The 24,870-nt window shown below is 42.8% G+C and overlaps 1 protein-coding gene across 1 annotated transcript in view; it reads left to right on the top strand.

The window, feature by feature from the left end:
• The first annotated feature begins 1,366 nt into the window (after window positions 1–1,366).
• The window catches only part of PTPN1 (protein tyrosine phosphatase non-receptor type 1), a 30,179-nt gene continuing 6,675 nt past the window's right edge, over window positions 1,367–24,870 (top strand). The window contains exons 1-2 of the mRNA XM_082293005.1: window positions 1,367–1,496; window positions 23,403–23,493. Of these exons, the coding sequence (XP_082149131.1) occupies window positions 1,434–1,496; window positions 23,403–23,493 (154 nt within the window). The 5' untranslated portion in view covers window positions 1,367–1,433. The remainder of the gene's footprint in view (window positions 1,497–23,402; window positions 23,494–24,870) is intronic.

The raw sequence follows: 24,870 nt of genomic DNA, 5'->3' as shown, positions 1-24,870 counted from the left end.
GGTGTCCAAGGAAGGCCTGGACGTGGCACTCAGTGCTCTGGGCTGGCGACAAGGTGGGGATCAGGCACAGCTTGGACTTGATGGTCTTGGACACTTTTTCAACCAAAATGATTCTGTGATTCTATGATTTGGCATAAATTGGTATCTGCATATTGTGAGGGTCTCTGTTTTCTAGCCCTGGATATCATCGCACGTAAAAGGAAAGCCAGAATTCCGTAGCGCATACATCAATTTGCTGTCCTTCAGCAAAACGAGAGTCACGATGTATGTCACTGCTGCACATTGCTTCTTACTTCTTTTATATAGGCATATACAGGTAAAAGCAAATACGTATTATGTAGTCTACCTGCTCAAAAACTTCGAGTTATTTAGGAAAATCATTTATTGAACTGACTGACACATTTAAAATGTTACTTGTCACACATATTGCCACGGTGATGGACAGATTTACAAAGAAATGTAAGATACACTGATTTTCTAGGTTACTCTGTGAAATCTTCATCTGAGTATCAACTTGTTTGGGAGATGTGACTTGGGATATCTATGTCTGTATGGTAGGAATATCTGGATTTCACATCCAGGAATAAGGATGGGGGGTCTCTGAGATGTGTAGGCTACAACTCCATTTGGAAATGAATGGCCTTATGAAAAAGGTGAGGTAGACTGACAGGTTTACCTCCTGGGATAGGACTATAGCACCTGGATAGTAACGGCCGCTCCGGAGCAGGAATCCAGCCGCCGAGGACAGATGATCAAACACCGTCCAGAGCTTGTTGATTTCCCTAGATCAAAAGGAATGGGACAACTGACACAAGTACATTTCATTCTGCAGACTGCGTAAGGGGAGAAACTCTCTCCATCTTCTGACTGCAGCAAGAGAGAATATGCCTTGCCCATCGCTAAGCGAGCACATCCAAGCACTCGCACTCCCAGATCAGGCACTGCCACCACTCCGCCGGTTTCCTTAGTACCCTTCCCTCGCAACCAAATGGCCGCAGGAGAATGCAAAGATTGCTGACCCTCCTGCCGCAGATGGAGAGCCCGAGCACATGACTCGAGCGCTTCCTCACGGCTCAGCCGCCCGGACAGGCCAGTCCGGGGGCAGGATGGCTCCGCTCGGCCGTGTCCTCGCTGCCGCCCCCGCCCTGCGGCCCCTCCGCCGGCCCGGGGCCGCCGTGCCCGTGCCCGGGGCTCGGGCAGGGACGGAGGCGGCCCGGGGCGAGGGCGCTGCCCCCGGCGCGGCCCCCGCAGCCCCCCGGCCCGCGGGGCGGGCGCTGCCCCGCTCCCCTCCCGCCGCCCCGGACGTCGCGTCGCCGGGGCGGGTGCGCAGTTCCGGCGGCAGCGGGAGGGCGGGGGTCGGGCAGAGCCGCCGCGGCCTCGGCAGCAGCTGCAGCCGGAGCTGCCGGAGCGGCGCGGGCGGCCAGGCCCCCGCCATGGAGATCGAGAAGGAGTTCCAGCGGCTCGACCAGGCCGCCAGCTGGGCCGCCATCTACCAGGTGAGCGGCAGCGCCCGGCCGGCTCTGCCCCGGCGCCGGGCGGGGAGCGCTCCCTCCCGCTCTCCGCGGTGCCGCCGGTGATGCCCCAGCCCCGAGGGCTGGCCCTGCCCTGCCCGGGCACCGCTGCCCGCCGCCCCCGCGCCCTCGGTCCGGCGCTCGGTCCCCGCTCGTTCCCCGGCGCTGCCGCGCCTGCAGCGAGGCACAGGGAGCTGCCCCCGCTGCCCGGCCGAGCCGGCACCCCCGGGCAGAGCGGGCGCTGAGCGCGGCGGGGGCCGCGGCCCGGCCCGGCCCGGCGCGGGGCTGCCCCGCTCGGCGCTGCCCGCCTGCAGGGAGCTGCCGCGGTCACATCCTCGGCCGCGCTGCCGGGCTCTCCCCGCGGCCGCCGGAACCCAGCGGGGACACCGGTTCTCAGGAGCTGTTAGAGCTGCCCCTCCCGAGCCGCGGGGCAGCCAGTCCGTCGGATTTGTCTTTGGGTTAGAACAGAAAAGCAGCGAAGGCGGCATCAAATGCATTTAGCTTTTCAGTCACCTTAACCACAGGACAGAGCCTGGAACAGCGTGCTGGTAATACTTGTGCAGCTAGCTGGTACTGGGCTTTTATTGTGTCATAAACTGCATTTAGATTTTCTTTTTGTGATATTTAAAACAACTGTGTGACAAACGTGACTTCTTGCAATAGTATTTGCCTTCTCGATCCAGCTTCACATGCAAGCCACAGAAATTAGTGCTATTCTCTTTAAAAGTTTTTCACATCTTTATCTAAAATGAAGTTTAAGAGAAGCTGAAATACATGAATGGCTGGGTGGATGTGTTCAGTCAGATCAGTCAGCATTGCTGTAACATCCATTTGAATGTTTGCACTGGTATATTGCATAAATGAATGACTTGAAATTCATGTTTGCAACATAGACGTTGAGCTTTGCTTCCTTTCAGTGTGAATTTCTCTGGCAATAGACCATTGAGAGAAGGAGTGAAGTTGTATAAAAGTGAAATAAATGGACTCCAGTTTCAGAATCGCAGCAGGCAAGTTTTAACAGCAATAGCTTGCAGGGTGAACATGTTCAGTTGCCTGGCATTTAGAGAATAAGCATGAAATGTTGAGCATGCTTCTCAGAAGGTCCATTTCCTACATTTCCCTTCCCTGCAGAGTGTCAGTGCTTGCTGACTGGATCAGTTGAAAGTCATGTGGATATATGACGTTATGTTTTTGCTGAACTGTTCTGGATGATTTGGTATGTTGCAGGCTTAGTGCTCAGGAAATGATTTTGAGTAATAGAGCTTTGTAATTGAAGTGGTACATTTCTACAGGTACAATTTAATTACAGAACTGAAATATCTAAGTAGAATGAGGGAATGGCCCATTTTCAATGAGGGATCAGCATTCAGTGATATTTTTGTCCTGCTCTCTTTGAATGATATGACTCAGTAGCCTGCTCAAACTGTGGCACAGCGTGAGCTTTGATTGAGGACTAAAATTCAATTAAAAAGAGGACTAAAGCGATTCTTTGATTTGCATCCAGCTATTGACAAGCACAGGGGGTGGGTTTTTACTTGTTTTTTTTTCCTGGTTGATTAGTAAATATGTGCATCTATGTCATGAAATTCAGTTCCTCAACTGGATCCTGCTTTTAAATAAGCTATTGAAAATGGCATCTTGGCAGGTCATGTGCCTCTGGAAGAAAATGTACTTCTCTATAATCTGTGCTTTTGATGTCTGAGCTGTGACATTAACAAAACAGTTTTCCTACGATGCTGGTTTTTGCTTGAAGAATGCAGTAAGTAGAATAATGTATATATGATTGGTGCAGAAAAACATCTTCCTTCAAGGTAGTTGTACCACAGGCTTCTGGTACCTAAGTGCTATGATTGTAACTACTGAAATCCAGAAATGTTCACCAGTATTCCAGGTGAGGCATACTGCAGCTTGCTAGCAGTCACTTCCTCTTGTTCCTTGTCTCAGTCTGTTATCTGGAGATACAGCACTGCACAGCATCTCCAGGAGGAATTAGCAACAGGCAAGGAGGTGTGGCAACAGGCAGACTTGTCTGGGTGCCACATGACTTGGAAGGGTTAAAATTGTCCATGCTTCTTTTTTTTTGGATGAGCGGAAGCTGTTCAGCTATGATAGTACAGTTGTGAAAGAACAGAATTTAGATTACCTTCTTTTTTTCAGCATAAATAATCACAGGATGGGGACACAAACATTTCGAAATGAAGACCTTGTAAGGTGATTTTATGACAATCATGTCTTGGGCACTGCACAAGTGGTGGACCCATTCTCCGTACAGCTGGTCAGAACAGTGTGAACAGTGATGAAGTTCTTCGTGTTTTGTTAGGTTGGGGTTTTTTTTGAATATTTGTTTGGTTTTTAATACCTATTTCTATCCCTTACCTTCCTCTAGATTTATTTGCTACAAGAACTATGAGCCATGAGATCCTGTGGAGGTTGTTCAGGGACCCAAGTGAGAAAAAGAACTGCTCAGGTTCTGGCTGTTGCTTGTATTTTAGAGACACATAAGCATAAGAAAGGCACATTCAAATTAAAATCCTCTTCAATAAAACAATAACTTAAAGGAACGTAAGCTTTGCCATGTGCTAGCTGTGGTAAAGGTGTGCCACAGAAAACAAATGCTTAAGGGTAAGTGAATGATAGCCACCCTGCATAAATATCATTAGCAGTCTCTATTGGAATGACAAGCATTCACTCTGGAGATGTCACAACAAAAAACCCATACCCCAAAGCTAAGGAAAGCACAGTTTAGGCTTCTAGAGCAGGGAAGAAAAGTAGATATTTGTCCAGAATATCAAAGCAATGCTGGATTATCGTTTGCTCACAGTGAGTGCAGTATCAGATTTTCATAGTAATTTTACATGCAGAAGTCTTCCTGAACTTTAGGCGATATTTTAGTTTCTAACTTCTTACACGGGGTGATAGAACAAGATACTATCTTAAAAACACAACCCTCAAATACAGGTAGAGTTGCTTCTTGTGTTGATATAAACTAGATATGTTGACTTTAGTATGTTGGCCAATGATATTAACTTTGATGTGCTTATCAGAAGCAGTAAAAATACCTCTGAATTATTTACTGGCATACCACTCAACTGGAGATTCCATTCACTATGGATGGAGGCAGAGCTGACATTGGGGACAGCTCATCCAGAGTTTTCCATGTGAAGGTAGCGAAATGAAACTAAAATGTGCATCTTTCCTAGTTTTTATAGCTAGTGGAATATGTAATAAGAAAGAACTGAATATAGTTTAGATTTTCAAGCGTGTTTGGAAGTGAGTATCCTGAAAACAGAACTAACTATGCTCTGGAAAGCTGAAGTGTAGTTGGAGTTGGGTTTGAGGCCTGTAAGAGACACGTAACTGTTCTCAGTTTCTTTATTAATTTTTGAGGGTCTTTTAACCAAGTATTAATGTAAATGTTAGTTTTTCCAAACCTCTCTAAGCTAAACTAAAATACTGTAAATTACGGAGGTTAATGAACTTCATTCGATTATGGGAGGAAGATAGAAAGGTGTAATTTTGGATATCCCTTTGTCAAGAGGGAAAAGGCATGGGGAGTTTTTTAGGTATTTGCTGTCTCTGGAAAAATATTTGTAGAATATATAGATGGATTTTGATGTTGAAAGTAAACTGTGAAATGGTTCACCCTGAAGACTTGTATAGTGTGGTTGTGTTGTGTATTTAAAGTCAATGGACAGGAAGCTCTACAAGTGTTTTTGGTTTATAAGCTGCAGCAAGAGTGCAGGCTGCAGTCTGAAAGCATTTGGGTGCTTTCCTCTGGTGCTAAGCAGCAGATAAATTGTGGCATGAACATGACTTATTATAAATGCATCTTTGTGCTTTATTCTGCCAGTTCTAGCTGCAGGTCTCTGCATGCAGTGCCTTGCCACTGCTTAATTCGTGCTCTGTTGATTCATTCGAGGCTTAGTGTAATTGGCTCTGGTTGTGGAAAGCTGGTTTAGAACTCAGAGTTGCAGGGAGTCTCTCTGTTCCTTCCATAAGGTAAAGATATTCCATGTTTTCCAGTGCTGTACAGTCACTGAGTCTTGCTACACGTGTTCACGGTTAGTGATGGAGAAGCAAAGTGTCTGTGGCTCACAAGGTCAGGGTCCTCCCTGAAAATCAGAGCTGCTGTTCAACTGCAGGTGATGGTACCTTTTGTGTACTGTGTCTGGCTCAGGGCACGCTGCTGCATGGGTTAGGTTTTACTGCTGGCTTTTTCACACCAGCACCAGTTGTGTCTACTGATCTGAGATTGGGCAAGTACCATTGTATAAAGCTACTGAGCCACTTACTCTTGCTTGTTCTACAGAGTTTAAAATCTTAATACTTGAATCCAGAGCTTCTGTGATAGCCTTGCTGGAAGGAGAGCATGGAAAAATGGAGCCTGTTATGGTTATCATTTGCTGAAAATTTAGAAATCATACAGTGTGCACACAGTACTCACCTGCTTCTGAGCATTTTTGGAAGGGTTTCATGGTGTCAGTGTGTTCTTCCACATGGTACTGATGGCTCCTCTGTGTGCTAGAAGCACAGATGTATGGAAGGAAACTGTGAAGGAGAGAGCAGTTTTGGCAACATGCCAAATGATGGTAAATTCAAATAGAAATAGCCCTTGCAAGCAGAGAATAAAATGTAGTAGTGGTAGACCAAATATTTTTCAAACTAAAATAACTTTCTAAATATGCTGGGTAGGTTTGAAATAACAGTTCATCCTGTAGTTACTAAACATTAAAATTAAATGTTTTCCTGTAATACTTGCTTTGCAAATGGACTTTCTCCAAGGGCTCTCTTTAGCCGTGACTTTCTAAGATGTGGCTTACACTGAAATATCACTGCTACTTTCTTGTAAACATGAGAACTGCCAGGTTTTAGATCAGTGCCACTTGCATTACTGAAGTATCTGTTTGGATTGTGAATTTAGCCTCATTAAACACCTGAGGATACTCAGTGATTCCTTACTAAGCGATTGCTTCTCGGCAGTGTTCATAATGTACATAGACTTGATCTGATCTCTGAGCTTGGATGTTTGCAGCGCTTACCATTGAGGTTTTCTGGGATTTTTTTTAGTCATTGGTCAACTTGTTTCATGTTGATTTGCAGAAGAGGTGGTTTTTTTTCTTTCTGGTGCCAGGAGACATGCCCTTGCTGGTTTGACTGGGAGAGGCACTTTGATAGAGCATCCAAATGCCTTTGTGTGTTCACTTTGTAGATCATGTAGTACAAATGCCAATTCATTTTCTACCAAAGCCTGTGAATTCAGATGTGCTTTTTCTCTCACCCACGCAGAATACAGCTAAGATTCAACAGCTTGCCTGTCATATTATACCAAGAAAAACCGGTAAAAGTGATTCTTGGAAATTCATGTGATTCTGCTAATAGTGATAGCTGATCTACTTTCAAACTGGGTTGTATTTTCTGCATTTAAGAAAGCAGGTTCATGGAACAACAGTGAAAAAATTATATCCTTGTTGGGAAGGAAAATGAGCTGGCATAATATGAAACTTTTAGAAATGTTTTTAATTCTATTTTTTCTTGTTTTTAATTCTGTACACTTTCCATGTGCTTTCATCTTGGACGATACTTTATCCTAGAATATGGACTGATAAACACATTGTTTCAATAAATGACTGGGGTTTGCATTTGTATATAGTGGAGTAACAAATTGGTAAAGGGCAGCTGCTTGTGAAAGTAACATCAATCCAGCTTACTTCAGAGATCTGTGGTTTAACTGTTGCAGTTAGAATCTTTACATTTTTCAGTTCAAAACATTTATCATCAACACCAAGTCAGATGTGATTCCTCCCAAATTGTATGTATTCTGTGTATTTTTTTCCAGTGATTTTTGGTTTTGGAGGATACCCTCCTCCTGTGTCTTACCTGTCCTTGCTTGTGTGATAAGTTACATTATTGTTTTAGGCAGAATTCTTTTGGTGCCACTGATGCTGAACATGTACCTTATTTAGCTGCTGATTTGTTAACCTCTGGAATGAAAAAATATTTGGGCAGTCCCACCTCCTAGTTGGGCATATCTTTGACGGAAGAAATGAAGAGACCCTTTCTGCTGTGTCCAACATTAATGGCATGTGTGATCTGCCTAAATAGGGTACTGGTACCTATGTTAAAGACCTGTTTCCATTGTTAGGAACTAAAGCTTGACTGGTATATGGAATATCTTGTTTCCTCCTGTGAGGATCCAGGCCTTTAAGGAGCTCCACAGTTGTCTCAGCTCTTGGTTGTTGTGGGTGCTTTGGGAACATGTTGTTTAAGGGGTCAAAAGTCACCTTCAGCACTGAGGTTGAAGAGATCAGTGATGAAGATTTACCTGTTTCACTAATGATGATGATGATCATTTAATCAGATTTGCATTGTTCGGTGCAGTCTTTTTCTTCTCCTTAGAAGGTTAAAACAGTTTCTACATCAGTAGAAATAGAAAAGAAAGCAACAATACAGCAGGTTTTACGTTCTGCCAGTCTATGCAATTACAGAAAAACCTCTGTGGAGTACAGGGGTGAGTGTGGAGCTGGGCAGACCTCGCTGCAGGCAGAGGAAACCCTCCCCTCTGGGCTGAAAGCTCTCTGTACTTCATGTGCTAAAATAATTGCCAGTTCAAAATGCTACTACATAGTACTATTCTGAACTTAAAGTAGCTATTATATTTGTGATCTGTCAGGTGCTTTTTCTCGTATCTGAACTTCCCAGAATTTTATGCTGCTTCTGTCAAGTACTTGATTCATCAAGTACTCGATGCTGAGAGCCATCCTACAAAAGACACTCTGTTTCTCAGATTCTTTATATGGAACAAGAGTTCTGCACATAAAAGAGGAATGTTCTCATAACCTTCTTCCCTTGTGCACAGTTCAATGAGAATTGCTTGTTTATACCATTCCTGATCCCACAGTAACAGGTTACAGTAACATAAACAGCGTGACCTTTTAATGTGATGGCAGGAAGTAAAATGTGAAATCTATTTTAAAAATGCATCTTTGACTAAGGAAGAGTATACTTCCTTTTTCTAACAGGAAAAATAACCCATGCTAGTTCAGAAGATCTCGATTCCATTTTACTGTGTGGGACCTGTTTTTTCCACTGTCTTCTGTACAGTCATTGCAGCTGCTTGAAGTAGGACTAAACTTCTGCCATACTTGTGTGGAATTGTATCTCCTTCCTTAACATTTGCACAGCCATCAGTGACTAAAGTTGGGGGCTACAGGAAAAACACAACTCTTGACACAAGCAAGAGGTTTTAGTAAGAGGAACTTCTTTTGGAAAGGAGGAAAGGGTGGGTCACTGGAGCAAGAACTGGAAAAATACTACATAGCTTATTAAACAGCTAAAATACATATTGACACATTTGACAAAATTTCTGAATATTTCCAGAAGTGGAAGAGAAATGGGGAATTTTACCCAGTAAAGGAGGGGGGATGGACAGCTGCCCAACTCTGGAATATGTTTTTGTTTTCTTCCTTAAGAGTTTAATTAAATTGAAAATCAACATTGTCACTTCTTTCTTAAACTTCTGGCAATGGAGAATTTTCACAGTAAATTGCAGTTGCTATCTAGAACTTCACGGTGTCTGTGAGATGTCATGAACAAGAATTGTGTTTCAGTCTGGACTTTGTTTTCATTCCCAATATTGAAACCTTCTCAGAATTGGCCTCAAGTGTTTCATGACCAGAGCAGATCTGCCCTCATGCTGTCTCTCAAAGCTCCTGTAGGACATGTGTGAAGGACAGTGTGTGTCTGGAACCAGCAAACCCCTTCCTTTGATCCCTGCACATCCTCGTGTGAGCTGGGGTGGAATTGGTAGGGCAGTAAAGACGCGGGGCTGGGGGTTGGTGTGGGCACTGGGACGGTGGTGTTTGCCTTGAGCACCATTACCTGCTGCTGGCTCATTAATGATTTCCCCATGCATAACAGTTGCCTTCTGTTCTCCAGCAATCCCTGATAACTGGCACACCTCCTAAGAGATAAACCAGGAGAGCATGTGGCAGCTTGGCTCTGTTTGGAGCAGCAGGGCAGAGCAGGTGGTGACTTTGGGCAGCTGCAGGTACAAAGCCCACAGTGCTCAGCCCTTCTCTGGAGAAGGGCTCAGGAACAGGGCTGTTTTCAAGGGGGCCCCCACTTCTGGAGCTTCTTTGTCCTGTGTCCATCAGACTTGTCTGATGTTCAGTAGAGGCAAAAGATCGGAACAGGAGGTTGAAAATATGTAAAATCTTTACAGCTGCTAGGTTCCTGGATTTATTAGCCCACATGAGAGCATTAGTGGAGAGGTCTAATCTTACCAGTCTTTTTAGAGCCTGTCATGGAGCAGAAAGGTTTCATGGAAACTACTGACTTATGTCTTATTTGTCATTGATTTCATGTTTATAATTTGTGTAAAGCTGACCATCAGGAGCCTCCACTGGGAGCCAAGCCTGACAGACAAGACTTTACTTGGTCACCCACACAATCCAGTGTACAGGATACTCTCTGTGACTGGCTGACAGCAGGAAATTCCTTGTGTGCTGCTCTGCCTGCTGAGTTCTCTACCACATGAAATTTGGGGTGGTAAAACTGTTACATGCTTATTATCTTTTAAGAGTAGTTAATTGCTACCCAGTTAGGAGCAGGCACTCAAACATTTATTGCTTTCATGTAGTAACATCTACATCTTTGGGTTTTCTTGTACCAAAGTCTTTGCTAACAATGTGTTCTGCATATAAAACTGTCTCTCTACAGGCAAAATTGTGTCTTGAAATACTTACAGAAGAATAATCTAAAAATGCTTTGCCCTCAGCAGCATTGGTGTTAGAGGAGGCACTTGTGTATGATTCTGATAGTTGGTAACCTTTATTTGTGGATCGGTGCTCAGAAGCCTTTGCTGTAGCTGTCTTTTGGGGGGTGGGGAATGGAAAGGGATGTGATAGGTGTGAAGGGTTTATTTAAAGATATTTACTGCATTTTTTAGTATTCTTTTTTCTGTAGGTGTTCCAGATCTGTTCTACAGCTGCAAATGAGGATTTGAGGTAGACATTGAGTGATAAAGCATGTTTAGTCACAACTGATAACTGGCAGGAAGTGGAACATGATGAGCAAGAGTCTGGTGGAGCCTGGGGTGTGGTGGGTTCAGTGCAGCACTGTCTGGGCTGGCAAGGAGTTCTGGAAGTAATAGGAGTCATGTGTTTCCAGAGAGGATACTGCCACTACAAGAGGTAGAAGTTGTTAGGGTTGCTTGGCTTTGCTAAATCAGTTGGTTTAGTTCTCAGAATTAATTATTTTAAGCCAGCAGGATGAGTAGATTTTTGAAGTGGCAATACTGTTTATCTCATCTGCTCCACGCAACTGACTCTCGCTCAGCAGTCTGTTCCATTAGCATGGGGAGCATTCACCAGTCCTTTGAAGGCCTGGCTTGTCAAGTTTTGCAGTCTTTTTTATGTGCTGGAGTGCAGAGTGCTAATCTGTCCTGCATTAGGATGTCTGTGAGCACTTCCCTTGATTATGTGATGTCCCTGCTTAACGCTGACATTTGTTTTTATAAACTCTCAGTTGCTTTCAGATGAGAAGATGTCCTGTACAGCTGGACGTGAAAGCTCTCTGTCCTTGTAGTGACAGTTAAAACATCCTCTAATAACACAGGATTGGTTCTGTCAATGTCTTGAAGCATTGCTTTTTAACTTGGAGAACTTAAAATGTATTCGTATTTTAGCATGTAAGGTCTGTCTGGTTTGGGGTTAAGGGAGGGGCTGTCTCTACACCAGTTCCCAGGCTTGTTGGCCATCGGTGGATTTTCTTACACATCTACATCTCTGCTCTAAGTATTTCAGGGTTAAGTTTCTCTTTCCAAAAGCATATTGGCTTTTTCTCTCTTACCCTTAGAGCAGTTTACTACTCTGGAAGTAGTTGCATAAACATTTTGCTTTTATGTGCAACTTCTTCTTTAAACTTTGGTGCAGAACAGAGGTGTCCAGGCATCCTGCCCCAGAGCCATGTGGAGGCTGGACAGTCTGTCCTGTCCCCATCACTGCCAACGTGCCTGTGCAGCCCTTGCAGGACACGCCAGTCACACAGGCAGGGAACACGTGTGGGTTGGGGAAATGGCAGCAGGGTTTGATTTACCCCAAAACTTGTGTTTGGGCCGTGAACTGGGAGCTGAGCAGCTCAGGTTCAGAATGCTGTAAGGTTTAATATTAACCTAGCTTAGTTAGATTGCTTTCCTAAACACCAGTTAGACAGTCATGTGAAAAACCAGGAGTATCCTAATTCTGCTTTATCTAACATCTGTTTTCAGCAGCACTGTTTGTTCTCAGCAGGTTTTTGTGTGCATTGCAGTAGCTTGGCAACCTGTAGGTTGCACCATTCAGTGAATTCAGTATGCTTTTAATCACCACTACAATTTTCCTTTCCAAATTTGAATATTCTAAGTACACTGAAGTGGGCATCTGTGATTATAACAGCAACCGCCACGTTAAACAGATCCCAACTGAAACAAGCTGTTCATGCAAATTTGTAATCCAGCAAGTTTCTTCAATTTCAGTCCAAAAGTCCTTCTTAAGAAAAGATACTTAAAACTTCTTTGTGGGAATGGTAGTTAAGCTGTTACAGCTACTTCAAGTTCCCAAAGAGGGATTTGGGCAGTAAGCTTAGAAACAAAACTACTGAAAGCAGGACTGGTTGCTGGTTCTGCTGTAGGAGCAAAGCTCAAGTTTGACCTTTCCCTGCATGCAGAGACATGAACTTGCATTGTGCAATCCTGTTAATTGTACATTCTCTTTAAACTCTTGGAATCTTGTTAGGTTAGAAATGATAAAAAGCTTTTAGCAATAGTGTAATGAGCATGCTTTGGCAGAATGAACCTGTAGTTCCATTGCCTGTCTACTTACTAATGGCCAACATGGCGAAACATTCTTCTGCCATAGATTAGAACTTGCTGGAATTTGGTCTTATACCCTTAATTGTAGGAAACAAACAGAACGCAGGAGGGAGACCCACTGACATTATGGAGCTGGTACCTGTGTAACATATGGGTCATCATTTTGAATGCATGGGGTTCCTTGGTACTAAATAAATTCAGTTTTCCTCTTCATACATCTGACTAAAAAGCTGCATCTCAAGAAAGCCAGTAAAGCAACACACAGTACAAACATCTTCAAGGAAATTAAGTTTGCCACTAAATAAGATGTAGATGATGGTGTATTTTTAATAGGTAAAGCGGAGTTCACAATTTCCTATATAACAATTCCTCCACTTCCTTTCTCGTGTGTTTTAGTACTTCCTCTACATACAACCTTATAACTTGGAGAATTTTGATGGAATTAGTAGGAAGTTGGAAATATGGCTGTTGCTTGTCCCATTGTATTCTAAATGGAAACATAACACTGACACGGTCTGAACATGTGCCCCACTGTAGTCATGGTGTGACTGTTTCATTAACATGTGCATATACATTAGAAAGTTCAAGTTAGCTTTTAGATTCACATTGGAGTACCCAGTGTGAATGAAATAATTTCTGCAGAAGGACACCCCTTAGCCATGAGGGAAGAGAAATTTGCTTTAATTTCTGACTGTGGTTGCTCAATGTTTCAAAGTAATGAACAATTTACTTGTGTTAGAACTGAGACCTTTCTTATCTTAAACAGCTGGGAACTGGACCTTGTCTTTACCTTTCAAGGCAGACTCTTCTGAATCTTCAGATAGAAGGGAGATGGCCTTTACCTTATCAGATGAGAATATTTGCCTTTATAAATGAAACATTTCAGAAAGAATAGTGGGAAGTCTCTAAAGTCTGGATATTCTGTTGCATTTGGTGCAGTAACAGCATTGTGCTGTGAAGGCTAATTCAGTAGGTTTTGTAGAGGGAAAAAATCTTCGGGGCTCTTATAATATGCAAACTAATTAGAGGTAACAGTGAACACAGCTGTTTCTGGCCAAGCTGACTAAGCCAGGAATTCAAATTACTATTTTTAGTCAGCTTACAAGGTCTCTAGTTTTCAATGGTACCCATGTTATTACTTCTAAAAATTACATTGTTGTGTCTTTATCACCCTGACAATAAGCATTTTTAGTGCAAGCAGTCCATTACTTTTTAAATGGAACAGTGTTCACAGTTCTGTGAGATACTGTGAAGATAGCTTCCAAATCACATTCTGAACTAGCTTCTTTTTTCTACTAAGCTTTGTTTGGAACTTTCTGCAGAGATTACTGGATGAGAAAAAGGATTCCTCAAAAATCCCTGTGTACTGAATAGACCTACTTCATACATAAATGTGTTGCTCTTTTAAAAAAAATCAGTCTAATTTTAACACAGCATATGGCAAGCTGGTGTCTAAAACTGCTTTAACTGGCTGTACTTTCTAAATGCATATATAACTCATTTAGCTCCAGATAAGTATTAAAGAAAAACCATTGTAATTCGTATTTGCTTCTGTGAACACCAATAGCTTGCTTACTCTAGCCTATAAATTGTATTAGATAAGATCTGAGTTTAGTTTTAGTCAGTGTTGGGGGTAGAAAATGAGGTTTGCAAATTTATTCTGTTTTCACAAAATCCTGTTTTCATGATGGTAAGAGACTTTCAAACCAACTCAAATCAAGAAAACAAAAATGAGGCAAACTCCAGAAGTTCTGATTCCTAGGTAAGAATCTTTTTGTTCCTGGCTTTGTGTCATTATGGAAAATACACCATTGAGAATTAATCTAGAAGTGCTTTTTTATTTAGGAGTTTCTCACCGAAAGTGCAAGAGGAATGCAGGGTTCCCAGGCCTGGCTCCCCTTGCTCCCCTGGCTCTGAACTGCTCCCTTCTGGGGCCACTTCTTTTTTCCACAGTGCTCATGATGGGGTAGAGGAGCTCATCTAAAGCTTTCTTCCCTTGCCTCCAGGAACCAGGGAAGACAAAAGTATTCCTACAAGAGCCTAAAAAACTTGCCCAGAGGAGCGGCCTCCCTTCTGAAAGGAGAACAGCTGTTGGTTACAGTGAAGGGCTGGATTCCTGAAATGGCAGTGAGAAACATTGACTCCTAAGTTAGAAACTAAGGAGTTGGAGCATCCCAGCTGGGAACTAATCCACGTGGAGGACACAAGTAGCATCCCTTACAGCAACCAAGAGGTGTCTTCTGCCTGTCCTTACTGGGGACTTCTTGGGGCGTTGGCACCACTGCTCAGGGAGGACACAAGTGGCTATTCGGAAGAGAGAGTAGATCAAAATCCCTGCTCTAGAATAAGGTCTCGTTCTCATTGAAACCCTTTAATGTTTTTGCAGTCCAAGAAGACAGAGATGTTTATTTTGGAATGTAAGGACAACAACAAACTTGACATCAGGGTATTCAAAGGACAATAGCAGTGATGTGAAAAAATGTATGGTATTTTGCTTTGTAAACCCTAGAAGTATGTTTTTGTAGCTCTAAGTCTCTGATGAGCAAAGGATTATGTGTGTGCATGTTTTCACAACCAGCCCATCTTTTACCCGTTGCAGCAAATGCTGATGTCGTGTTAACAGCATAACAAAAAGGAATTGATGATAAGTCTTGGAGTGTACAAAGTCTCCTGCTTCTCCTATTACTCACTGCATTGCCTGTGGTTCTGGGAGGTGTTGTGAGGTGCCAAGTCAAGTTGTTGAATTTGTAAGGAGCTTGATAAGTAAATATGGGAAGTGTGGAGCTCTTTGACAACTCAGATTTTGTGTTTTCAGGCACATGTGGTTCTGTAAGGCCTCTCTGACATTGATGAAGTTTTTTGCTCTCACACTGTCTATGTGTAGACATCTCTCATTCCATCTAGCTTGTAATTTTGTTTTGAGCACCCACCAGAATTTCTGAGGTCAGATTATTTCCTGTTTTCAAGGAAATAAACTTCTTTGGTCTCTTTCAAACTTCTTTGGTCTTCATTACTGGTAACCCCTGTAATGTAGTCAATGGCACCTTGAGGAGAGGTGTCTGTTTTCTTCTGTTGGAACCTCCTCAACTCTCTGTGACAGAAGCAGTGCTGCAGATCAGGCTGAGAAGCATCCTCCTGTTTGCTAAATCCAGGGTTAAAAATCCTTGTGATCTTATTCACGGAATCACATGCCTTCCAGGGAATTGTCCTGGTGCTAAATGTATGGGTATAAAACCAAACTGAAAAAAACCCCAACCTCACCACTAGGACACCATTTAAAAAACCTTTTCTTTTTTGACTTCTTAGGATTGCCTTGAGGATTAGAACTATAAAATGTCCCAAAGCTTGACAAATAATTTATCTCTACTGGATAAGCAAGATGATGGATTTAGGAGAGATTATGACTTTGTAGTAGCTGGAAGTTTTAGCCGCACTGCAGGTGCTGCTCAGGTCTTGTGTATTTTGTCCTGTACCTGTCCCTGGAGGAGTCATGGCCTTACTCCTGACTAAACTCCCTGGTGCTTCATGGCTGCTCCCTAATTAGTTTCAATTAGGGACAGAAGGGAAAGCTAATGAGTTGGTGAGGTGATGTTCCCAGGTATGTGTGGCTGGTGTTTGGGAGTGCTTTAGAAACACTTGTCATTTTCCTTCAGCTCCTTTCCCAGAAGAGGCCTCCGGTTCAGCACTGGGCTCGAACTCTGTGCTGGCAGCCCCTGCCCTCCAGCTGTCCCTGGGGAGGGAACATGATAGTGTATCATACCAGCTGGAATGTCTGGGGAATCACCCTTTGGTTGGGAGCTCTGCTTCGTGTTATGCTTTCATGGATCGTTTCATAACAGGAAAGTGGCTGGAGCTTGTATGGACCGTGTTGTGGGAATGCACCTCGTGGTGGAGCTGCCTCTGGCCACCCTGGAGCAGGGCTTCACTGAAATGCTGTTCTCAGGCTGGATTCGGTTTTCTCTGTGCCATCTAGTCATGGTGTGTGCCAGGCAGTTAGCTCTCTCACATACGGTACCTTATGTTGAAAATGATCTTGACAAAATTAAGATCCCTTGAGAATTGCATTTTTTCTTTGACATTTCTGGTATTTTAGCAAATTCTGCACATCACAGATCAGCAGATATCACTGTAGATGGGGAATACTGGACTTGTCTAGTTGTCTGTTATTGTGACCAGTATTTTTAAGATACCAGTTTGTAACCTAGATGTGTTTAACTCATGTAATCTCCAAAAGGATTAAAAATAATGCTGTGGTAGTTCTGCAACTGTGTGAGTTTAAACTGCTGATGTGACGACTGCATGAATGTTGGCATTTCTTTTGTGAAAAATATATCGAACATTTGCAATCTTACTTTGTTTCTTTAAAATATTTGTCCTGAGTGAAATGACTGCAGTGTTTGTCTGTTTAGCAGCTAAAGTGCTGTGCTGTTTGTTTGGCTTTTAGTCAACACACTTTCCAGGAAAAGGTGAAAGGACACAAACACCACAGACAAGTTTCGGTTGTTGCTCAGCACATGTGAAATGCCCCTCTTAATTTAAAGTGAAGGCTCTTTTAAAAAACTTCGAGGCTTAGTAGGAAGAGTCAAACTCAAATACTCAGGGCTGGTTGCTCTCAAACTCACTTGTGATATTACTCATGGAGCCCCAAGAGCTTGTTCTGCGTTTGCGTGCTCCTGCTCATTGCAGCGGTGCTGGCACAGTTCATTAGATGAGTGTCTTCCCAACTGATTTAGGGGGCCTTAAACTGTGACAGTAGATCCAGCACTAAACAACTGCCTGGAATCTCTTCAGGCAGCAGAATATGATGTCCTTCTCTGCTGGTACAATACCTAGTTCTGCAGTGGCCTTTCAGATTCCTCCTTACCTGCAGGTAATGCCAGATATTCTGTAAATTTGTGTTCTATCACTGGGCAGTGTGCCAGCATGCCCAAGTGAATAGAAGAGCAGGATGTGTTTGAGCTAAGAGTCTTGGAGCAGATGCATACACTGGCATCAAAAATGGGACAAAAGGAAAAAGAATCTGTAAAGATCTGTTCAACTTTTAGCTGGTAAAATTTTGAATGTGTTGTCTGGTGAGGAAGCAAGATTTACATTTTATTATCTTATTTACTTATTAATCAAATTAGTTCATTTATCTTAAGATTAAATGGTGGTAATGGATTATGGAAGATTTGGGGGAATGGTGATAATGGATTATGCAAGATTTGGGAGAGATAGTACAGTCTTGCTTCTTTGTTAAGATTAGCTGAGGTTATCAGCACAGTGTCTCTGAAAGAGAGTAGAGCACTCTGAGTGAGTATAGGTAAAAATTCCAGGGTAAATTATTCCATGGTTCCTATTTCAGGAAGCCAGGGATCCCCTTGAGAAACTGTAAACTATCTGCAGTGGGGGGCATCTCTTGTCCTTTTGTTTCCAATTTGAAACATACTATTTGCAGCTTGTCTAAATTCTAGAAAATACCTCAGTTATGCAGCACATGGAAAGGTGTGAGAAGTGTTTCTCATCCCTGCCTTACATTCTAGCATTTGCAGGGTTCATGTCTTTTTCTCCTCTCTGAAGCCTGCAAGGCCTTGGATTTTGTTTGTGGTTTTTTGGTGGTGGTAGCTCTGTAAAAGCTATAATGCTCTTAGATGGCTTGTGAGATGTCAGAATGAAAATATTAGGTAACTAAGAAAGCAGGACTGTTTATAACCACAGTTGTCAGTCTGTGAAGCCTGGAATATCCTACAGGCCAGCAATGATACATTTTTAAACTCACACAAAACCCATACTGCAAACAAATTAAGGTCTGGATTTGCTACACAGACTTAATTCCTTTAGGAGTTATGTGGGTATCTGGTCTGTGGGATGCACCAGTCTATTTGAGATGAGGTTAAGCCAAAAGTCTTTGTGTAGAGACCCCTAATGTTTGGGCAAATCAAGATCTGGATCTCATCTCAGTGGTTATTTTTCTTAGAGAAGAGCAACTGAGTTAGAACCTCTTGACACTTTAATGAGAGTGTGGTTTATTTCCTGGCGCTGACTTTATTTGATGATACAGATAGCAAAGCTTTGCTTTTGCACAGCAGCTGTCAAGAAAAAGCCATTTCACATTCTCAAACGTCTCTATCCTTCCAATAATGTCCAAGGTGCACTTCTGGAGCAGATTGAGTATCTGGGAGGAAAAATAGAGATGGATGTGAAGAAGGGAACTTGAGTTGTTTTCTTACACTGACGCTCCATTCAGTTGTTTCCTGTTTTGGCAGTGAGTACATGGCTACAAAACAGCAGAAGTAGAGTGCTCCTGCCAGCAGCTCTGAACTTCTTCTGTTATGGGTCATAAATTTCAAGGACAAACTGTATTTTGAACTTACTGAAATTTGAGAAGTCTCATGTAATTCTTTAACCTGGTACTAAAGTTTGGCTCTTTGATTTCCCTGGCTCTGCTGCAACATTCAAAAGAACCAGAACTGAAAAATCAGTTTTTACCCATTGCAGATGACACTGAAGCAATATGGGAATCTGAGCAGCTGAACTGTGCAGTAGTGCTGTGGTTCAGTGACAGCAGTGCCCTCCTTCTGGGAAGATGCAAAATAAATACCCTGGTAAAGTTTGGAAGTGATACAAGTCTGTGTCTTTCTCCCTTCTGGAAGTATACAGCCAAGCCCTGACAGCCATTCAGGTGCAGGTGTTAAACTGAGCATTTGCAGTGTTCGGTTATCTCCCTGATGAAGTGGGTGCAATAAAGGCCTGCGGGGTTTGCTTTCAGAAGTCTCTGCAGTGAGGCATGTTGGAACTAGGCAGTGGTGAGAGACAAACTATAATACCTGCTAGCTGTGATAAACATGGGCCTGGGAAAAATGAGCCCACTTTGCCACGTGTTTCTATGATTTAATATGGCAATCATGCCCAGTTTACATTCTCCTGGGGGGTTATTTCTGTGCTCCCAGCAGCTGACTGGTGTCACAAACCCTCTTACGCCGCTGTGCCACAGCCTGTTCAGAGTGCCCGGGCGGTGCTGAATTAGCAGGGGGCTTTCTAGGAAAACCATGTTGCAAGTGTGTCATTTCTTATTTACTTATTTATATTGACCTCATGTAATAGTGGTGTTGAACTTTAAACAAGCCTGTCTGTTCCTCTCTGTGCTGCTTGACCTCAGGAAGAAGCTTGACATAGCAGGCAACTGGTTTCTTTTTTTTTGAGGGAGATTAATAAACAAATCAATAGTGCCATCTCTTAGTTGAAAGCAGAACTGGGAGACTAGATAAAATGTTCTCAAAGGATATTAAAATCTACATTTATTTCACTTAGCTGGCTAAAATTCTGCAGCTGCTTGTTAAGATTTATATTGTGTGATGCAACCATCTGTTCATTTGTATGATTTTTAATGACCTTCCTCTTACCTACAAGTTACATCCTCATTTCTTGTTCTTGCCCAAATATCCTGATGTAAAGCTTAATGTAGGATAAGAAATGAAATCTTCCTTGTCAAAGTGGGTTACATGAGCAGTTGTGTGCTTTATATCTTTATGAGGTTCTTTTGTCGGGGAGTTCAGGCCCTCAGTTTGTTCCTCCCATGCTGAATCCGAAGACCTTTTCCCATTTGTGTAAAGTAGGTGTTTATTGTGGATCCCTTGGTACTTGCTGGTTTTCTTGTGCTCTTCTCTACAGGTCTTTGCAACCTCATTGAATTGCAGGAGTATTTCCATTCTGAAATCAGCCCGTAGTGACATCTTGGGAAAAGAGCACCTTCCACTTGACTTTATTGTAACTTTTTTACTCTTCCATCTTTTCCAGCAGTGTCATGTGTTATCATTTTTTTCAGTGCCAGCTTTAAGAGGAAACCTGGTTTTTAAGCTAAGATTACTTTTTTGTATAAGTCTTTATATAATTTTTGTGAATTGCTCTCCTTAGTGTGAGTGCCTCAGTAGATGGATTAGGAGCAATTCTGTAGCCCCTGATACGATCCTGGCATTTGCTGCTTCCCGTAGGAGCAGAACTGTTAAAATGACAGTAAATCGTTATCTCTGAGTCTGAGCTGCTCCAGAGTTTATGGTGCAATTAAACAGCGTGATCAAATTGAGCCCTGCTGCAAGGCTTCCCGGGAGTCTGTCTGGCGAAGCTGAAGACACTGAGACTGCACCTTCAGTTTCTGTTCTAAATACTGATACACAAATCTACACAGTGTGCTTGAATGGCTGATGGCATGGCAGCCTCTTCCTATGGTCTTACCTAGTATTTACTTGAACATTTTGGGATGCATCTTCTCTTTCTGAATCTCCTGCTGGTGTCTGAACAAGATGGGGAAAGTGTAGCCCGGTGTGCTGTTGTGCTCAGAGCTACAGGAACTTCCCATTTGAAGAACAGGGCTTCAGCAGACTTCCTCTTTCCACCCTCGAAGTATTTGGGGGACAGGGCTTAAAACCAGGAGATGAGTGGCATGAAGTGACTCATGCTCCAAACCCAAAGCATTTGCTTTGGAAAACTGACTTCAGTTCTAGCCCTTCCTCTTTCAAAGTTTTATATTGCACGACCTTTTAAATGAAATGTCGAGCTTCCTTTTTCACAGGCAGGATCTCTGCAGTGTGACTGAGTGTGATTCAAGAAGGTGTTTTGTAACTTCATAAATCCCTGCCTTCATCCACTGCCTTCAGTTCTCGTGACATCACTGGCTTCAAGTGCCTCAGAGCACAGTATCCCGTGCTGTGAATGAGTCTGATTTCCCCAGCATGGAGACCTTGTGGTACTGTTATGGGGATGTTGTGAACCTACCCTAACAGCAGTTGAGTCAGTAATTATGTGACTCCAGCAGTAACGGGAACCAGAAGTGTTTGACAAGGCCCAGGACGTGGCCACACAGCTGCTGTGGGTAACCTGGCACTGGGTTGTTTCTCTCCAGTCATTTTCTCTGTTGAAGGCAATTGCGTTTCCACTGAGGTCAACTTCACATCCTGGAAGAGACCTTGGATAATACAGTTTCTTCAGTCACTTTGGATGTTATAGCAACTTCTATATATAAAAAAAAAAAAAAAAAAAACCAACCAAAACTCCAAACCACTTTTCTCCCACGTTGCTGAGGACAGAATGCCCCATCTGATGTCCAGGCATGCCTGCTCTCCAGGATTTTCTCTTTCACCATGTTCATCACACTCAGCAGTGAAGTGCTGGGTGCTGGCTGGGTTTTCATACAAGGCAGCAGCTTGCCTGTTGCGGTATCTCCATCCCTCTTTTGTTACCATCCCACCCCCACGCCGTGTTTTTTCCTGTTTGTTGAAAAATGCTCCAGAAATACATTGCTGTTTTTAAATAGTCTGCTGAAGGCACACAAGTGGCTTCTTTCTTTCCATTTTCTCTGTGCCTGTGGGAGTTCAGCATCTCTTAGAACTCCATTATTCTCCAAGTACCTTTAGGCACCATGGCAGCTTGAAAAAAACCTGGTCTTTGCTGGTGAGGTAATAGCCAGCTCTCTATTCCCTGCAAAATAAATTGCCACTTTCAATTCCTGAAGTACTGATGTTGGTGTTTGAATCTGTGGAACTCCTGGAGACTGGCAGTAGTTTGTGTGTGCACATACATGTGGATGCTTAAGTGTAATATTTTTGTATTAGAATGCCTTTGTATAATTCCTTTTCTGTAAAGAAGCACTTGATCAATTTCTTTTTAAAAGAGGGGACAGTTTTTTTCAAATTTGTTAATGCTGTGAAACAAAACTGTGTATTAGTGCTGCTACTAAGTTAGCCTGGTATTTACAGAAAAATTCCTTAGGGATCTTGGTTTGGTTTGCATTTTGATGTTTTTATGATATGAATCTTTGGGGGGGGAGTTGGTTTTGGGTGTTAGGGACTTTAACACACATTTGGGAAATGTGGTTAGTGATCTAGAAAACCATTTTTCATAATGCCCTGGTTTTTTTCTTTTGTTAATCCTGTACAGTCAGTACAGAAGAATAAATCCCTGTAAAGTACAAAGTCACCAACCTAGTGTCAGAGACAAATTTCTGAAAACACCCATTTTAGCTGCCTCATGTTTGAGATATTAGACTGTGGCAGTCCAGATCATATTCTCCAGACTGCATTCTTCATAAGCAGAAATACTGGCAGCCATGTGTTCACTTATAAAAAGCTGGCAGCTGATGTCAGGCCTTATTTCAGTGAGGAGCTGGTTTGGAATACTGTGCTAATTTTGGGCAGGTTTATGTAAATCTGAACTCTTCTCGTGATGTGTTACATTCAGTGTAAATTGGTACATACCTGAATAATGCAGCAGAAGAGATAAACAGGTAATGTGCTGCAGTCCATGGCCCACTTGAAAAAATCTTAAGCACTGTACATGATTCTTTATATGCAGAATTGTGCTTACACAGTTTCTATTTACAATGTGAAGTTCTGTTTCAACAAATGGGGACAATGTCCAAGGACAGCAGGATTCTTTTTATTTTAACTTCTGAAATTATCTCACATAGCTGAGCTATTAGATGCATCTGAAAAGAACCCAGCTGAGAGAACCCTAGTGATACGTTTGAGATGCTGCATGTATTTTAGCTGAGCATGTGAATTGGGTACAGCTGACTTCTACCATTGCAGCTTTGTGACACCTTGCTGATAACTCAAGATAATGATGAAAATGATCTTAGACAAATCACCTCTGTGTGTGTGTGATGCCAAGCAGGGTAGACAAGTTTTTTCTATCACAATGAATGTTTTCACTGCTGCTGAGTCAGAAGCAGGGTTGATATTTTCACTGATGCTGCAAACAAAGGCTTAAAGCAGTTTATATGGAAGTGCTTTGGGGCAGAGACCCTGCTCCTTCACGAGCTGAAAGGCATAATGGCTGATGAATGTTCTGCTACTTTATTATGCAAACTAATGATATTTTAATAAGTAATGTTAGTGTTGTATTCTGATAAATTTAAACTCAATTCTTAATTTGACGCCCAAAGTGCTTTCTATCCAGAATTCTCTCACATGAAGATGTGAAGTCAAATGGGTATTTGTCTTAAAATAGCTAATGGGATGAAATTAGATGTATTCATACCTAACAGTTTTGGGTTTTTTTTGTTTCAGGACATCAGGCATGAAGCCAGTGATTTTCCGTGTAAAGTGGCCAAACATCCCAGAAACAAAAATAGAAATAGGTACAGAGATGTCAGCCCCTGTAAGTACACTTTCTTTTCCATTGTTTGTAGGACTGTTGACCTCTAATGACTTCTAACAGCTAAATGTTCTTTGTAAGGACAAGATTCTGTCAGGTGGATAAGCATCCAAGACAATTCTCTTTGTTAATATATTTATTTATTTGTGAGATTGATGTCACAGGATGCTTTTATATCCATAGGATTATACTAGAGCAGCATACAGTAGAGTCTGTATTAGTGGGCAGAAATCTGAAGAAACTAACTTGCCTTACCTTTGAGTTCTGCTAGGGAAGAAAGGTGGCTGAAGTAGCATTTCTAAAATCGCAGGGGTGGTTTCTGTGCAGTGTTCTCAGCTAGCAGAGCATCCTGCCAGGCAGCACAGGTGGCAGCAGTGCCCCTTCTGGGAGCTGGGGAGCAGTCTGGCACAGAGCTCTGGCTGCCAGAGATAAAGCTAAGCTCATAAGCTCATTGGAACAGAGAAAGAGCAAAGGTGATGCTCCTAGGCCAGAGCTGGGATTTTGAAATGGCTGTGTCCCCTGGGCTGGGGGAATGCATGTCTGAGCACGGGTCCTGTACGAGCCCAGCTCACTGTGCTGGTGCAGCCTGGCTCTCCTCCTGTGATCCCAGGGCCACGGACAGTCGCTGCCCACGCCTGGCATCCAGGGCTTTGGGCTGCAGCAGGGACAGGGCTGCAGTCACACGGTCAGAAATGATATTTAATGTGTCTGGCACTGCAGGGAGCTGCCAGGGGGTCTCTGAGCAGCCCTCTCTGCACAGGATGGTGCCAGTCCTGGGCCATGTGTCCCCTGGGGGTGCAGCACTCCTGCACTCAGCGGGCGCTGGCCCAGGCCAGAGTGCTGCTCTGTGGCAGAGAACTTCTGCCTTGGTGCTTAAAAGTTACTGAAGCCTTTGGGGCAGTTGAGCAGAGCAGTAATGTTGCACACAGTTTGCTTTAGTAAGCAGTTCTAATATTTGAGATTGTGAATAACAAATTCCTTCTTGCCTGTAGATAATCCTGCTTCCAGTCTGTTTGCTTTCTTGAAAAATGTGGGAACCCTTCTATGTATGGAGTTTTTTTAGTTGGTGGTTTGGTTTTAGTCCCAAGTCGAGCAAGTGACTAACAAAAGAGCAAAGAATTTGCATTTGTTGTATTTATTGAATTTTGATCATTTTTTTCTGTACATTAAAGGGCGGTTGGGTTGGGAACAGTAGCTAAATGTCTATAAAAATGAAAGGTGTCTGTCCTATTTGCCCAATATATGTTTAGACAAACCTTTAACAACCTTGAACAAGCTGGATTTGAATGTTTAAGCTGCAAAAGATAAGCAGTTGTGTAATTAGATTTATTTAAAACCACCAACTTGATAACTGTATAAATAGGTCAGTGTGATCTGGTT

Source organism: Coloeus monedula, assembly GCF_965178545.1.
Source record: "Coloeus monedula genome assembly, chromosome: 17".
Taxonomy (NCBI): Eukaryota; Metazoa; Chordata; class Aves; order Passeriformes; family Corvidae; genus Coloeus; species Coloeus monedula.
Note: the sequence above shows the minus strand (reverse complement) of the source record. Positions and strands in the feature narration are given on the sequence as shown.